This window comes from Amphiura filiformis, chromosome 1 (assembly GCF_039555335.1).
Source record: "Amphiura filiformis chromosome 1, Afil_fr2py, whole genome shotgun sequence".
NCBI lineage: Eukaryota > Metazoa > Echinodermata > Ophiuroidea > Amphilepidida > Amphiuridae > Amphiura > Amphiura filiformis.
In genome coordinates, this window is record NC_092628.1 from 1,014,335 (window position 1) to 1,032,867 (window position 18,533).

At 38.8% G+C, this 18,533-nt stretch overlaps 1 protein-coding gene across 2 annotated transcripts in view; it reads left to right on the forward strand.

Moving 5' to 3' along the window:
- The first annotated feature begins 67 nt into the window (after positions 1-67).
- Positions 68-18,533, forward strand: part of LOC140169389 (uncharacterized) — a 28,922-nt gene continuing 10,456 nt past the window's right edge. The window contains exons 1-8 of one of the 2 annotated variants that reach the window (XM_072192657.1): positions 68-223; positions 665-1,015; positions 8,510-8,827; positions 13,104-13,214; positions 13,323-13,433; positions 13,719-13,829; positions 14,307-14,600; positions 14,864-14,978. In XM_072192657.1, coding sequence (XP_072048758.1) covers positions 934-1,015; positions 8,510-8,827; positions 13,104-13,214; positions 13,323-13,433; positions 13,719-13,829; positions 14,307-14,600; positions 14,864-14,978 — 1,142 coding nt within the window. In that variant the 5' untranslated portion in view covers positions 68-223; positions 665-933. The remainder of the gene's footprint in view (positions 224-664; positions 1,016-8,509; positions 8,828-13,103; positions 13,215-13,322; positions 13,434-13,718; positions 13,830-14,306; positions 14,601-14,863; positions 14,979-18,533) is intronic. The other variant, XM_072192649.1, reaches the window with a different exon arrangement.

An 18,533-nucleotide genomic window follows, 5' to 3' on the forward strand; every position in this document is an offset into this window, starting at 1 on the left:
AATCCTACCAACCGTATTTGACATTAGTTATGATCAGTGACCTGTGACGAAACTGCGTTCCCTCTGTTCATATATTTCGGGAAGTACTATTAACAAAAAATATGTGAACCGATGCTAATATTGATTATGCGTTTGCTGCATTGCATTACATGATTATGGCGTATTTCCAGTGGATGTTGCCGTTACTTCTTTCCTGCATATACGTCATTAAGATAAGAGGTAGGTATGTATTTTTCTTAATTAAAAATATAGAATAAAATTAATATTGGTGTTAACAATAAAGGCACTTTCCCCAAAAATTGTGACACCAGATATCACTTAAATTTACTCAATAAAAATTCACAACACGGAAGTCAATAACACAAACGTATGGTTTGAAACTTGTTATTAGCCAAATAATTATTTGGCTTTTATGCTTGTTGATTCTTCTTTAGCAGAGACAGTAAAAATCGCATAGGACAAGTTAATTAAACATTTCAAATGGATACCGCAATAATTATAAATGCCTCCTTTTAATAAGGTTTTCAATTAGTTTGCATCTAAGCCAAGATCATTATATAAATAAAATAATAATAATAATAATAATCATTGTTTATTACCATTATTATGTTTTGTTGTTTTTGTTTTTGTTGCTGATACTGTTGTTGTTATTAATAATTTTCAGCACAATTTTTTCCACCATATGACGTTGCCACGGATTCTGTCTCATCGGCTGAAATTACCATTTCATGGGAGTGTTACGATCCTTTTAAAACTAACGAATACGCAGTTTGCTACACACTGACGAATAAAGATCAATGTCATGCTGAAGATACACTGTTAAATGTAGAACAACAAACAGGTTGGGGAAATTTGAACTGTGTATAATATTATGCTAACAATATTGCTTCATGCACGACGAATGTTAGGGAACTGCTCCCGTACTCTACATACATGTATTACGTTAAATCAAGAGGCCGAACTGACACAAACGTTTTGAATAGCACGGATTTAGTTCTTCAAACTGATGAATCTAGTAAGTACGACAAAAGCTCTATATTAACTTGCCTAATTTTATCTAATTTTATTGTTAATATAAATCTGTTACTGAAATGCGAGTAGTAGGCTACCCATGCTCGTGTTTGTGAGGCTGAGTAACACAATGAAGGGGAACACAGAGTTGACAAAACTACATGGTTGTACAAGTGCAGAATCCTTTAATTAATGACAAAAGATTCTGCACTTGTACAAAATATTGACCTAAACAAGAGGGGTCAAAGATTAAGGCGGTTAAATTTCGACAGTGTTCAGATTGTGATATAAGCTACACCAATGCATTACTCAAGTCGTATTATTAGGATTGGAGAAGAATAACTTGACCATGGCATAAGAAATATTCCTGGTGAATTTCAGCTTAATCGGAACTTATACATGGATTTTGATTTTTTTAAATTTTTGATTGACCTTTTGACCCCGTTAATGACCTTTGACCACAATAAAAAAAAACCTATGTACGCCGACAAAATGTATTGTTCCAATTTTAATTAAAAAATTCTACTATGTTTAGTTGTTGCGATAAAAATTCTTGGAGTTATTTAGCTAAAAACAGGAAGTAACCCCTTAATGACCTTTGACCCAAAAATAAAAATACCATGCATACATCAAGTAACACTAATTCATGTATGATGGTTATATTACTCTGGTCTGTTTACATTTTGAGATAAAACTGTTTTGAACATTTGGTTTTTGACCGGAAGTAACCCCTTAATTACCTTTGGCCCCAAAACTGTAGACATCCTAAAGACCCTGGCTAGTAGCAATGCAGGTGTGCTAATGGCGACTCTCTTCTATGTAATTTGTAAGGACAGTGATTTTTTGAATATTTTTTACACATTTTTCAGACTTTGACCTGAAATGACCCCTTAATGACCTTTGACCTCAAATCTGTTTACAAGTTTTGAGCACTGGTTAACGTTGATTCATATGCATGAGTCACATGATCATTGCAAGTAGCATTTTTTGTGAAATCAACATTTTTGGTCATAAGGTCAAGGTCAAAGGTCACAGCCAGGTCAAAGTCAAAGGGATGGTTTGGCTTAGCCCAGTGGTCATTTGGGTCAAGTATGGTTGAAATCTGTCAATCCCTTGCGGAGCTACATGCAGTTGATTGCGGTTGCCAGAAGAAAGAAAGAAAGAAAGAAAGAAGAATTGGAAAGAGACAGCACAAGCCGACGTTTAACTATTCAGGTCCCGGGTTCAGGTGTTTGAATTATATCACCGGAAATGATAACATTTAATCCCCGGGCATCTAATCTTCAAATCAAAGGTTTTAAATGTTTAAAAAGGGCTACAAAAATTACATTATTTGTGATTATGGTGTTATGCACGGGTGCCGCGGGTGTCTCGCAAATGAGGACCTCACAAATTAGGATCCAAAAAAGAAGTTGGAAAAGTTCAGACGAAGAAGGCCCAATTGAAGCCATTTGGTACACGCACTCTCATGAATATTATTGCTCGACAAAATGTGTACGGGTGTCCAAAAAGAGACGAATGAAAGAATGAATGAATAAATGAATTGGACGCAAGCATGAAAGAAAGGAAAACATATTGTTTAATATTAAATGTTCAATTGTAAAACGAAAGATATAAACGCAAATGTTTGGACAATTTTTTAAGCCATACAAGACCTTAGCAAACGAGAAACACGTCGCTTTTCCCGTTATTCCCTACCCTCATTCAAAATATTCTTCACCACTTTCATCAGAAAAAACAAGAATTTTGAAGTAAAGGAAAAATTAAAAGGGTAGCAAAGTACAGAAGCAACGAAAACAAGTTCCGGACAGAAGAGCAGGGAAACCCAGCAAAACCACGAATGAAAAAGAGAGAAAGAAAAGAGATAGCAGGAACAAGACACAAACAAGTAAGAAAGATAAAAATAATATAGTTCGAAGAAGAAGCAAAGAATACATAATAAAGAACACCGAAAGTGCGAAAGAAATACATATGAGGAAGTGAAAGAAGGAAGAGTAAAGAAATTCTAAATTTACAATGAAAGACAAGGATTGAAAAATGAAAGAGATATGAGGAAAGGAAAAGTAATGAAATGAAGCGAAAGTTGTATCGTGCAAAATGGTATCGTATAATATCTTGTCCATTCAGAGAAAGATGTACATCAAGGATGTCCACTTTCTGCACTATTGTTTATATTTTTATAAGTTTTGGCCTGTAAAATAAAATAAGAAATGATATAAAACATCCGGTGATTCTCTGGCAAGAACAGTGTTGTTGGTGTTTTTTACTAGTTATTTTGACAAAGTAATGGGCTATTCCAGAAATTATCCACACTCCCCCCAAAGATGACATGGTTAAAAATCATGTTTAATGTGGGATTTCCAATGGGTGAATTCACAAAACCATGTGGGATTTCCCAGGCTCTCATAATATAATAGTAGGGATGACCAATGAAACATCAACTTGATTAGAACACTTCCATAGACATGCAGGGAGCTCAACTGTGCACTGCTTGCATAGACATTTCTAAATTAATCTCATTCTTTTATTTTTCAATATTTTTCTGTAAAAATTGGGAAAGTTAATGCCAATTATATTTTGTAACTATCTTGCAAATTACAGCAACATAACTTATTTCATGTTCCTGTAAGTGCGAGTCAAAATTGGTCCATCGCCACAGTGCGCTTAATTGCCAGTGGTTGAGTTCAGCACTGCTCACGAATGCCACAAAATATTCAGATTAATAAGATCAGGTGTAAAACGTAGCCTACTGAGCTGTAATTTGGTAGAGTTGCCAGTAGTAAAAAGAGCCCGCAAAAGAGCCCGCGAAAGTCATGCAGGTAACTCCGAGGTCATGCATTGAATTGTTTTGAATGAGGAATACTACGGGAACCAGCACCTTTTGTTAGAAGTCACACATAAGCATGATGAGTGAAGTGGATAACCTCTATTGTTGTGAATGAGTCAATGACCTTCAATGACACTTAAGATTTTGTTTGCATACACCTACTAATTGGTCATATTAAACCCAATAACCTTGAAATTTTTGGTTGTGAAAAAAAAGTTCTCCTGCAATTTTGATTTTGTGCCATATCGGCCATCTTGGAGGATTTTTGGCAAATGTTCGCTAAATGCATGATTTCAATGCCTCGGTTTGAAAAAATAATTTATGCCATTGACTAGTAAAGTGCCATTTCATAAGAAACCCTTTGATACTTTCACAATATGCTTGTTTCATGTTTGCATTATGTTAAAATAAAGAAATATATAAAGGTAAATATATGCTTATGCCAATTTTGCTCCCAATTGCTATTTTTGGACCTTGTCATTTTATTTCGTTCCAATGACCGGTCAGAATGGGAAACTTTGAAAATTCGAAAAGTTTTTGACCGATTTTGACCATTTAACCACCAAAATACTTCTATTGATGAGTTCTATCCAGTAGTAGCAATAGGGGCAACATGCAATTTCTCTAATAATAGTGGGATTTCCAAAGACCAAAGATGACCACCCTGAATTGTTATAAAAATACACGAGAACCCTCCTCGCTCGGTAACGGAATGGTGTATTTTTAAATAAAAGGTCCCGAATTGTTTGGAAAGAGTACCTTAGGGGCTGTACAATACCCAGGGGAGGGGCACATCATACATTTTGGTGGGTAAGCTCCCCGGAATTTTGAGGTTGTGGGTCTTTGGGAGCTGATGGCGTACCTGTAAAAGAGGGTCTTTTGGAGCTGCGAGCAAGTAAAAGGGGCGTCTTTTGGAGTTACGAACAGTCAAAAGGGTCTTTCTTAGCTTTCTGGTTGAAACTCGCCTGAAAAAACAGAACTGTGAGGAATGAGCAATTTATGGGTCTTTTAGAGCTGAAATGACCAAAATCTAAGGTCTTTCGGAGCTCTATTTTGGTCAAATTTATGGGGTCTTTCGGAGCTGCGAAATTTAAGTTAAGTGCCACCCCCAGGTGCAATAATTATGAGGCCTTGGAAGGGAATATTTTTGCAGGCCAAGAGGGGAGGGGGGCAAGCAACTTTTGGCAGACCGAGAGGGGGGACAAGCAATTTGTGGCATACATGTACGCCACGGTGCACCTTTTACATAACACGCTCTAAAGAGGCTTAGAAAAACACTACAGAAACGTTCATAATGCAAAATTTCCTGCTCGCTACGCTCGCATCAAATATCTAGACCATTGGCAGTTTGCAAATATTTGGCATGTGTAAAGGGGGGGGTTTTAGCAGGCCGAGAGGGGTGCAAGCAATTTTTGCCATTCGGGAATTATTTTACCTCCTTGGGGACTCATAATTATTGCAGAGCCCCAAAAATGATGGCCAATCAAGAACTTCATAATTGTAGTACAATAAGTATGGTATGTTTCGTGATGTTTATAATGCAGGTTATCACGTTCAAGGAGTTAAATGAAGGACAACACATTTTTCGAGTTGTCCTTCAATTAACTCCTTAAAAGAGTTAAAATTCACTCTTTTAGAGTGGTTTTCACTCTATTTTGAGTGGTTTTAAAGTTAAAAACACATTTCACTCTTTTTTGAGTGGTCTTATAGGTGAATCACTCTTTTGCGGAGTGAGTTTTTCACTCTTTTACATTTAGAGAGTAGGGCAATCCTATATGCTATGTCCAGTTTAATATACCTCGTTTAGTATAATTAGGCATATATACCTTTAAATACGACCCAAGATTTTCAACATTTCAGGATTACGTTTCTGGCAGGGAGGGAGGGGGTCAGCTGTGAAACGAAACTAGTTACGTTTATAGAACGTCATCGATCTTTTGGTTTGTTCCATTAATTGTACAGCTGATAGTACAAAGAATAATGTTATGTGCTTTTTAACCCCTGATCAAAATGCAATGATTGGTTTTTAAAAAAATGTGTATGTTTGACCCCCTCATTCAATGGATCATCAAACCTTATGGAGAAAGGAAGGGTATAATCTCAGCTTCAACATCTCATATACATGTATATTTTGTTACGGTGGTTCTTCCAGATCTTTCACAAAATGGGCCAGCACAGCTCTATCCCATGTCCACGCTCCATGTTGCCTTAAAGCAGTCTTCAACAAAATGTCACAGGCTCTGGGTATCGACGGGCTCGCAGTAATTTTCACAGGCTTTTGTGCCGACGATCCACCTTCAAGCACTGCCTAAAATAATAATTCTCTTTTTCTTCTCTGCCTGTCTCTTCTTTGTTGACAGTCACTAAAACAGGGGGGATTGATATTATGTCCCTCACCCTTCAGAAAGTGGGGACGTCGAGGTGTCCCCTGCCCCCCCACCCCACACACACACACACCCCCCCCACATCGACGCCGATGTTCGCCAGTATAACATACGTCGCCAGCACCAGCGGACCCCGAAGACTTGCAGGATATAGACAAAAGAATAACGAAGAAATTCGGGAAATATACAGGACAATACGAACATACATTGGACAACTACTGGACATGTGTATTATACAGGACAATACGAACATACATTGGACAACTACTGAACATGTGTATTCGGCACACTTCGTTTCAAGTTGTGTGCATACTTGCGGACGGCCTTAACTAAGATCACCTAACACGAAAGGCTTTTGGCGGATGATAGAAGGTCATAAAAAGAATATAATAACTAGATGGCACAGTTGCGTTTGACCAAACACGAATATCTATGCCCGTGACCACACACCACATCATTGTACTAAGTATGAACCCTGAGGGCGCTGTAGTTCTTGAGCTAGAGCTGTTTGAAATTTTACACATATTGCCCCCTGTAGCCCATGACCTTTCACCTCTGGGGTTGAGACTACCCTAAGAAATTTTCTGGGGCCATGGGCCATCATTGTACCAAGTATGGGCCCCAAAGCTACTTTAGTTATTGAGCTAGAGGAGAGCAAAGGTGTGGTCGTAAGGAGAAGGAGGAGGAGAAGAACTAGATGGCACAGTTGTGTTTGAGCAAACACGAATATCTATGCCCGTGACCACACCTAACCCCCTTCCCCTATTCACACACGAAAACTTGGTGAGCACCATGTGAAAGCCCTTGTTTTAAGCTTTCATTTGATATACATGTTATGCTCATAACACTAGACTGGCCCACACTCTCTCTAATACCCTACCAAGTAAAGCCTTCACTCTCTTTTATACCCCATCAGACCATCACTCTCTCTAAAACACCACCAGACTGGACCACACTCTCTCTAATACCCCACCAGACCCTCACTCCCTCTTATACTTCACCAGACCATCACTCTCTCTAAAACACCACCAGACTGGACCACACTCTCTCTAATACCCCACCAGACCCTCACTCTCTCTTATACTCCACCAGACACTCACTCGCTCTAAAAAACCACCAGGCTGACCCATACTCTCTCTAATACCCCACCAAGCCTTCACTCTCTCTTATACTCCACTATATACTCACTCTCTCTAAAACACCACCAGACTGGACCACACTCTCTCTAATACCCCACCAGACCCTCACTCCCTCTTATATTCCACCAGACCATCCCTCTCTCTCTCTCTCAAACACCACCAGACTGGACCACACTCTCTCTAATACACCACCAGACCCTTAATTTCTCTTATACTCCACCAGATACTCACTCGCTCTAAAACACCACCAGACTGGCCCACACTCTTCCTAATACCCTACCAAGCCTTCACTCTCTCTTATACTCCATCACACCATCACTCTCTCTAAAACACCACCATACTAGGCCACACTCTCTCTAATACCCCACCCCTTAACCAGCCACACCCCTTGTCTCATCAGGACAACCTGTTGAGGTGGTCCAAGGAACCAAAATCAAAATGCCTACACATTCCCTTTTAAGGGAGTTTTTGTCAAGTGATCAGTTTCCAGGCAGCTAACAAAATACTACCTATTGTGCTACACTGTGTTATTAGGTCGTACCTATTTTGCTTTTTAAAGCCTTTAGATTTTGACCTCTGGGGATGCGGCTAATATAGAATACATCAAGGGTCATGGGTCACCATTGTACCAATTATGAACCCTGAGAAGACTAAACACAACAAATACAATATCTATGCCCCGTTGCACGGGCATAGATAAGCCGAAGACTAAACGCAACAAATACAATATCTTTGCCCCGTTGCACGGGCATAGATAATCATTCAAACGGATTTACTAAAATACCATCCGTTTCTTGTACGTTGGGCCGATCTGGCGATGTGTGACAGGTAGGCCTGTAAGACACATGACTGTGATACTAAACGTCATCTTCATATTCTATCTCAAAATCTTATAAAGCGCGGGTATCCACTGGACAATATGTGTTTTGAAACACCCTTAACAACAAACGTTCCCAACGAGCCTAACCATTCATTTTACACTTTTTTCCTTAGCTCATACCACTCGTACGTCTCGTACGTGTTTCGACCGACAATTTAGTTGAGTCGATTTTTAGCTAGCGGGATTCAGGTGCTCAAAACCCTGAATGTGTGCATCTAGTTGTGTAATAAACTTACCAGATATTATGTATTCTTTTCATTTCCAAAAGGTCCAACTATTTCTCCTGTTGGGATTCAGAACATACCTGAAGAAAATACTGCAACAAGTCTGATCTTCAAATTCAATGCAATACCATGTGGAAACAGACGTGGCAATATCGATTATGAATTTCAGCTGAAGGACTTTATTCAAGATGAAGTGATCTCTTCTGCGATTTTTCAATACACAGAAGAAAATGACGTTTTCACAGTCACTATCAACGGTTTACAATGTGATATTTTATATGTATTCAGAGTTAGAGGTTCCAATGCTGATGGTATGCTGGATGGGCCATATAACAGTGGATTCACTGGAGTTATCCCCTGTGGTAAGTGGACATGTCTATCCATCTTTTGGGGGGAAATGCTACAACAGCAGCAGCTATGAAGCATGTAACATCAGAGGCTGCGCAAGGGACAACATTTTTGCCAAGCCAAGGGGGGGGGGCAATTTTTGGCGGTCGAAAGGGGAAACCAATCGATTTTTGGCACACATTGACGGGACACTTTTTAAATAAGACGCTCTAAAAAGGTTTAGAAAAACACTACAGAAACGTTTAAACATGCAACATATCCTGCTCGATACACTCGCATCATATTGGTTTCCCAAAAATGTGACAATTGCAAGGGGAGATTTTTTGGCAGGCCGAGAGGAGCGATTTGGCCCGCGGTTTGAAAATTTTACCCCTGGGGGTCATAATCACAGCTCCTTAGTATTGATATTATTTAAATATTACCACTCCCTCATCCTACTTAGAAATAAGCGGTAAAATTTACTCCATATTGTGTAATATGGAACACATTACTGGTGTACAGGGCTATCATGGTTGTCAATGGAGTAAACTTTACTCAGGTAGCGTTTTACACTGTCAACTTTACTAAAGATGGGTAAAGTTGACACCAGTGACGACCACGATTGTGGGGAACCGCTAAATGGGATAAACTTTCCTAAAATCAGCAAGGGTAGTAGTTTACACCTCAATATGCTCAATGGTACCTTTTTACACATAAATGTGGTTCATTTTTTACACAACATACTTATGTTTTATCGTTTCTTGTGTGGATTTCTGGCATTTTTACACAAAATTGTCTACTGGTCTATGCTGGACCCATCCGCAGGGGTTAAAATTACACATTATACATAAATCCCAATTTTTGCATTTATGTATCTATATAAAATAACCTGAAAAAGATGTAGTGTGTATACTTTACGTTCAAACAAGTGCGTTGCATTACTAGTCTTCCATAATGTGTCGTGCATCATGCATGTGTATAAACTTAAGTCAAGACTTGTCATTTTATGTGTTGACGTTGTGATCTAGCTATTGAAATACACTATATTGAACATAAAGTACATTTACTACATCCTTTTCAAGTTGTTTTAGATACATACCTGCAAAAACTGGGATATAGGATGTGACAACTTGCACAAGACCAGAAATGCGTGAACCTCAGGATCGGCAATCATGCTGCTGTACAGTTCGCTCATTGGCGGGGGTTTACCCGATTGCCACGTATTATTTACCCAATTTCCGCGTATTTATCTCCGAAGCCGATGAAAATAATACGTTATTATATTATTATTTTATTCAGGTGTACACTTAATGGGGTAAGAAATTGTGCTCGTTTTTACCCCAAGTATTACGCGGCTGATTGCCCTGGACATCCAAGGAGCATTTGACAAGGTCATGACACAATGACCTTTGCGCGAAACTCATGGCAAAAGGAATATTCGGCAAGCAGCTCACCTGGATTAGGAGCTACCTGACAGATCGTTCCATCAAAGTTGTCTTATTTGGCCAGTCATCAATTACTTTTTTCCATCAATGCATCAGTTCCCCAGGGATCAATATTGGGCCCACTTTTGTTCTCTGTCTTCAATGATGACCTGGGTGATGAGTGTGAAAACCAGCTATATCTTAAGCAGATGACACTTCACCTTGCTTTGTGAGATTACATCTAGAGACAACTTTGAAGCCGTTACTGCTTGCCTAAATTAGAGACCTGGTGAAAATGAGGATCTGGGCAGACAGATGGAAAATGACCTTCGAGCCATCGGAATGCAAGGCAATGTCAATATGAAGAAAAAAATACAACCAAGCTAGATCTTCTGTTTGCTACCACCAAACTGGCTGAAAAGGAGATACTGGGGATCTTGGGAGTCACCGTTGACAGCAAGCTGACCTGGACAAATCACATTTCTAACGTTTTATCCACAGCAGGACAAAACCTTGGCGGTCTGAGGAGAGTTGCAAATAAACTTGCAAGAGGCAGAGCAGCCGTTACAAGGCTCAAGTTCGCAGTGCGATGGAATACGCCTCACTGTGTTGGATGAGTGCCAGCGCCACCACTCAAGGATTATAAGAATCGATCCAAGGAAGGCCCTTTGAATCATAGGTGTGAGCGAAGAGGAAGCAAAAACAGAGCTGAACATCACATCTCTCCATCAAAGACGTCATGTTGCTGAAGCAACAGTCCTCTACAAAATGCACACCAGTTTGTGCCCACCAGATCTGGCGCTGCTACCAAAGCACTACTACCAAAGCCATTTGTTGTCAGAAGAGCTACCCGCCCAGCTTGTCCATGCCTTGCCATCTTCTCACAGTACCAACTAGTTTCTAGACCATATCCACTGGCAGGATCTTCCTCCACACTGCAGTTCACGTTTGGAATAGCATACCAGATGGAGTAGTCGGAGACGTATCTGACAACGGCACACCATCCTTCAATAGCAGAGTGCATACTGCATATTCTGCATAAGCATCTTATTTCACATGTCTGATGCTTTACTGTACAAATTCATTGTACAAGCTGGTCTGAACCACTGATTGGCCCATGTGGTTGTATTTTATAGTGCCTAAGTGCCTAAGTTCTTGACTTATGTCACTCCTCATGGGCTATTGTTCCCTCTAGCAATTTATAAAAAAATCCTTGTGTAAATGGCGGATGTCAAGACGGACTAAACCAGTACGTGTGTGCAAGTAGTGAGTTAAGGGGGTCATTCAAAAAGTTCAACCACCGTCATCGTATCTCTGTTATTTTACGGGCAAGGATATTGAAATTACCCATGGTTATACTCTTAAATCTTGGCTACAAATTAAAAGTTATTTGGTTAAAGTGAGATTTGTGGTTTTTAAGATGTGTTGGTTAAAGTGGATACAGATTTGGTACGTCAGAAACGGTCTTAAAGGAAATGCTAATTTTGATTAAAAAGGTTTCCAACATCTGTGTGGAAATCATTACAGATTTATTTCTGAAAATAATTAAATTTCTTTAATTTTCGTACAAATAATTTAATGAATATTAATGCTTGCAGGTAGTACAGTTTTACTGGGTTGGGTATCGTGTCTTTTGCACAACAAACCCGATACATGTTCAGAATAGCCTTCGTGTTGACCCTTTTCCATAGTTTGTTGACTTCGATCGGGTGAGCACTTGTTGGTTCAAGTCATATTAATTGGGTCATAAGTTAAAATAAAATAAGTCTAATGCAAAGTTTTTGTATTTTGCAAGTATACACAATGTTATTAACAAACTTTTCATCTTATTTCCACCTCAAGATACACTCATTGCTTAAAATATAACATTTGTATGTCTGTTGAACCCTCCGATGTTTTCGTCTCATATAAAACATGTTTCATTTTGTTTTGAAGTCCCAAAGAATGTCAGCAAGCTTTTAAGAGGGATCCAAAATGAGCGTTTATTGCGTTTCGACAGTATTGTTTGTGGGACATGAGAGCACCTCAGACCTATCGAATTGCATTCTGAATACGAAGCATGTCTTTCTGATATCAAATAATTTTCATTTTTTTAAATCACAATATAATACAAATTTTATGACAAATTATAAAAAAGAATATTTTTCAAATTTTTGATATAATAACAGTCCTCGAAGTAAATTATATAAATCTAATGATATATTCTTGAAAATTGAAAATTTTGACCTTTCATATTGAAGATATGGATTTTTTTCACAAAATTTTTTTTGGTGTTTTGGGAAAAAAATCCATATCTTCAATACGAAAGGTCAAATTTTTCAATTGATCGTCGGCTTTTCATCCCACCTACATACACTTTAAGTATAAATCATCAGATTTATAAAGTTTACTTCAAGTACTGTTAAATATCAAAAATATCAATTTTTAATGATTTGCCAAAATGTGTATCAAATTGCGAATTTCAAAAAAATCAAAATTATTTGATATCAGAATGACATTCTTCGTATTCAGAATGCAATTCGATATGTCTGATGTGCTCTAATGTCCCACAATAAATACTGTCCAAACGTTCATACCCCAGCCCTTAAGCAGGACCAAAATATTTATCCTGAGTAAGCAATTTCACAACCACATCTTGAAACAAAAATCACATTATTATCAAATAACTTTTATTTTGTAACCTAGATGTAAGAGTATCAGCATAAGTAATTTCAATAACCTGGCACATAAGATAACAGAGATATGATGATGGAGGTATAACTTTTTGAATGACCCTCGTACATCAAAATGTTATTTCTTAATCTAGATTTACAGTGAGGAGTGATGACACCACTTCCAGTGTTTATACAATTTCTGTCGTTGTTTTATTTTCAACATTTCTTTTCAGATATCAATGGATGTGCCAGCAATCCTTGTGTTAATGGCGGGTGTCAAGACGGACTAAACCAGTACGTGTGTCAGTGTAATACTGGATGGACTGGAACTAACTGTGATATTAGTGAGTTACATCAAAATTGAGGTTTTTGTACTCCAACTCAATCTATACAAAGTAGGAAATGTGTTCATCACTTAACAATTCTATTGGTTTTTGTTTCTTATTCTTTAGATATCAATGGATGTGCCAGCAATCCTTGTTTTAATGGCGGGTGTCAAGATGGAATAAACCAGTACGTGTGTCAGTGTGATACTGGATGGACTGGAACTAACTGTGATATTAGTGAGTTGCATCAAAATTGAGGTTTTTGTACTCCATCCTACAACGTGCCAAAAATGCTTGCCCTCCCCCTACCTCGGCCTGCCCAAAATCGCTAGCACCCCAGCCTGCCAATACCCCTTCCCTTTTTGCACACATGCTAAATTATTTAACTGTGATATCAGTGAGTTGCATCAAAATTGAGGTTTTTGTACTCTCTCTTGATTTACACAAAGTTGGAAATTTGTTCATCAATTAACAGTGTGTATTCGATTATTTCCATTGTCTTATTTTAAACATTTTCTGCAGATATTATCAATGAATGTGCTAGCAGTCCTTGTGTTAATGGCGGGTGCCAAGACGGGCTAAACCAGTACGTGTGTCAGTGTGATACTGGATGGACTGGAACTAACTGTGAAAGTAGGTCCTTATTAATCGAAATTACATTCGAAATATGCTTTAAAATATGCTATCGAAATGTGCTTTATTCTTTTATCACATTCACATTCACTTGTACTTTATCAACTTGGTCGACATTCAATCATTTAATGGTATCCGTTTGTCTTTTTAAGCATTTCTGTTTGGATATTAATGAATATTTTTGCTTATAACCATTCTAGCGAAATGAGCTATCCAATTAGTGATGACATATTTTGTGTTACAGTAAGTCTGAGTAAGTGCAGAGTAACTTCTTATTCAACTTCCATTAAACTTAGGTATCAACCATTACTTTATAAGTGGCATAAGGTCGTTGAAATATGCTCAACGAAATGGCAGCTCTCATACAATAAGAAAACAACTCTAATGGACTCGAAGTGTCATTTACCGATAATTTTATCTACATGAAATGCGGTCGTGAACATTGCAATATTTCATCAATATTTCAATCCCAAACAGTGTACTCTCCAGGTGTAATCATAGAAAGTGTTCTTACCACAACCATAACGTTCTCATGGTCTGAGGATGCGTGCCCTGATCCTTGCCCTGATGGCATCACAGGCTACTCCTACAGACTGCTACAGACTGAAACAGGTGCAGAGGTTAATGGTGGTGATACAAATGCCAATGAGAGGATGGTGACTATCACAGGATTGACGCCTTGTACTGAATATTCATTTAGTGTGGCAGGTATAAGTGCCAGTAACACTGGAAACTACAGTGACGCAACGATTGTTACAACTGCGGACGAAGGTGAATACTCTTTTAATGCCAGATAACAGAAATGGAAATTTATCCAATTCGGTGATGTCGTTGGTGAGATATGTTGCTTTCAATAAAATCGTAACGGGCATAACGTCATAAATGAAATCATAAGAGTTGCGCTTGATTCCGTGGTTACGCACCGTTCTCAAAATCAGAGGGTATGACAGGAGTGGCGTACCAGATTCTAAAAGTTACCCCATCAAATATTTCTGACACTCATTCTCGTCTCATTGTTTTCCCTTTTCTCTCAGATATGAAAAGCACAGGGAAACAAACAGCGAATACGGCACTGATTGCCGGCTCGGTAACTGCTGTGATCATCGTCATCTTGATCATTGTAGCTATAATTGGTCTTTTGATTTACCGGTATGCTTATGTAAATTTCAGAATATATAACATTTGTTTAAAAACTTTTGTACAACATATTTTGGCTAACTGCGCCACCAAACGATCACTTGTAATATATAAGCCATTTTGATCATGATATCTTATGTCTTTTCCATAAAATATTGCAAATAAATCTGCAAGTGTAAGTTGCTATCCCTAGCGTCAATTGCCAGAGCAGGAGGTTTAACCACAGTTTTCGACTTCAACAGCTTCACTCTTCAATGTGATAATAATGTATACTGTTGTCCTATAACTTCATTTCAATGTCAGATTTATTTATCTTCAGATTGCTTTCAAGCTGTCAATTTGTTTGATTCGTTAGTAAATCTATGCTTCATTGTTGATCAACATTTAGGGTGTTCTGGTCTAGCAAATCATCTAATAATCTTTGTAATTTTCTCTCTTTCTCCTCCTGCTCTCCCGCCCTCTCAATTTCTCTTTTTAAAGGAAGGGGCCAACGTCTGTTTCTGTGCAGTATCTGATACCAGCAATTACTATATGTTTCCTTGTATACACATTGTTTATACTAGGATGTCAGGATTGGACTGAAATTCCCAACCGACGCTAAGCTAAGCCACGCAGCAAATAATGTGAACAACAAAGAGACGGAATAATGTCACGCAACAAAAGGATTGTAATAAATACTTCAAAAAAAGTTCTCTTATACGCATGAAAAATAAATAAATATCACAATGGCAATAACGGTTAAATATATTATGACTAGTCAGTTAGATGAAACTAAAATAATGAGTATACTCAATTTAATCATTCGCGATAAAAAAAATATACCAAGTGCACTTGGAAAGAATACGTTTTAAACGTCGTTACATGACTAGAGTTCCATCACAACGTTGTCAGTTATACAGTGCGTTGAATCCATTCTCAATGATGCCACACACGTAGCCACGCCTAGTTCAACCAACGGTTAATTATATGGAATGCAGAATGTCGACGAAAACAGTTCCCAACGTCCAAGTCCAAGAGTATTTTATTTTATTATTTTATTATTAGATCTTATTTTGCCTGGGGAACAAACTCAGTGGTCTACACTGATTTCCAGTCTGGCCCAGGGGTCAAACAAAATACATCAAAAATACAAATGAAATACATACAAAAGAATTACATACCATGGATTTAACAAAAACAGCATATATGAACACACCAAGGAAGCACATCTGTGCTGGTCGGCTGCAGTGCAGCAATGTCGGCAGGCTTCTAAGACAGCCCGCAGACAGAGTCCGCACTGCAGCCGACCATCGTGCAACAACCTGAATAGTTAAATAATTTAATTTAATTGCACATCGCTTTGAAACGGCCTAGTGTATGAGGTAATGGTACTTTAACCTGGGTTGGCAATGAATTAAAAGAGACCACGCCTCTGGATGTAAATTTTCGCTTAGCCGACTCGCTCTTACTAAGTGGGATGACCAGATTACCTTGTGACCCTGCTCTAGTCAGGTGATTGTGACTCGAAGCAACTGTGTGGAATATATTGCACAGGGGTGATGGGAGTAGGTTACAAAGGCTTTTGTACACCATTATATTTAGATGGAAATTACGGCGGCAATCCAGTTTATCCCATTTCAGGTTGTTGAGAAGTACTTCGGTGGGATATCTGCGTGGGAGCCCCAGAATGATCTTACCAGCTGCATTTTGAAGTTTATCAAGTCTACTGAGGGATGTCTTAGCAGCGTTGCCCCACACAGTATCGCAATAATCAAGTTGCGGAATGATGAGCGTTTTATACAAAAGAATGAGAGTTTCCTTGGGCAAGATGTTTCTCAGCCTTCTTAACAAACCATTACGTTTAGAGACGGAGCTTGAAATCTTCTCAATGTGGGAAGACCAAGTGAGGGACGGATCCAGCCAAATACCTAAGTATTTGAACTTCTCAACATTCTCGATGACAGACTCATTGATGTAAACCTCAAGCTCCATGTCTTTACGAGCAAGTTTTTGGGCAGTACCTAAAATCATCCCTTTGGTTTTTTAACATTGAGTGTGAGGAAGTTGTGGTTTAGCCACTCAGCAACATGGGTGAGTTCATAGTTCAGAATGTCATTAATGGCCCTGATAGTTTTAGCTCTGACAAAAATAGCAGTGTCATCAGCATATAATGCTACCTTGGAGTCAGGATGGGTAATAACACTTGATAAATTATTGATGTACAGGGTAAAGAGGAGGGGCCCCAGTATAGATCCCTGCGGGACTCCAAAGTTTACTGGAGCAGGACTGGAAACCACATCACCAATTTTAGTGACTTGTTGGCGATCTCTAAGGTAGGATCCAAACCAGTCAAGTTCAGTGCCATGCACACCTATGCTATGAAGTTTGTTAATCAGGACGTTGTGGTGCACCGTGTCAAACGCCTTCTTAAGGTCTAAAAAGATAGCACCAGTCAAAAAACCAGAGTTAAAATTGTCGAGAAGGTAGTCGGTAACACCGAGAAGGCATGTTTGAGTAGAGTGCATGGCCCTGAAGCCCGACTGGTTAGGAGACAAAAGATTGCAATCTGTGATGTAGCTGTAAAGCTGGCCATGGACCAACTTTTCAAACACCTTCATACAGGCCGGGATTACTGATATTGGCCTATAATTGCTCGTGTCCATGTGGTCACCCTCTTTAAATATTGGAGAAACTCTGCTTTTCTTCCATGCGGAAGGTACGACACCGGTGGAGAGACTAAGATTCATGATGTAGGTTAGTGGCCTACATAATTGCACATACCCAATTTTGAGGAGTTTTGGACTGATATTGTCCAGACCAGTGGCTTTCTTACTGTCAATACCTTTGAGAAGCTTAAGAGCATCCTCCTCAGATATCTTAGAGAAAATAAAAGGACTCTCCTCCGGTATCGTCTCTTCAGTGCAAGGTAGATTGACATTCATAGGAGGTTGGTTGGAACAAATGGCATCGGCTAGATTTTGACCTATGTTTGAGAAGAAAACATTGAAATGATTAGCAATTAAATTACCATCATTGACAATTTCATCACCTATTCTTATGCTGTTGATTGATTGTTGTTTAGAACCGGGAAGCACAGTTTTAACTGTTTTCCACAATTTATGTGAGTTTGTTCCAGCTTCATTGATTGAAGACTCAAAGAAATTCCGCTTGAGCCTGGTAGCAAGATTGTTAGTTTTGTTTCTGAGGTACCTAAAAGCATCCCAGTCAACCTCAGAGCAGGTATTTTGGGCATGAGATTTTGCACGCACAAGGTCTTGTCTGCACGCAATATAATCATCATCAATCCACTGAGGAGGATTGTTTGGAATTTTAACCTGCCTAAATGGGGCGTGAACATCGCAGATGGGAATAAATAAACTTTCAAACATGCCCCATGCCAAGCCGGGGTCATCCAAGTCTTCAACCGTACCCCACGGAACCTGTTCTAAATCCTCAATAAAAGCAACATCATCAAAGTGGCGGTAAGATCTCGCTTTAATGATGCGAGAAGGTCCTTTGATACGTTTAGGATTTTTTCTTATGCTATAAATTAAGGAATGATCACTGATGGCAAGTGTAATAACCCCG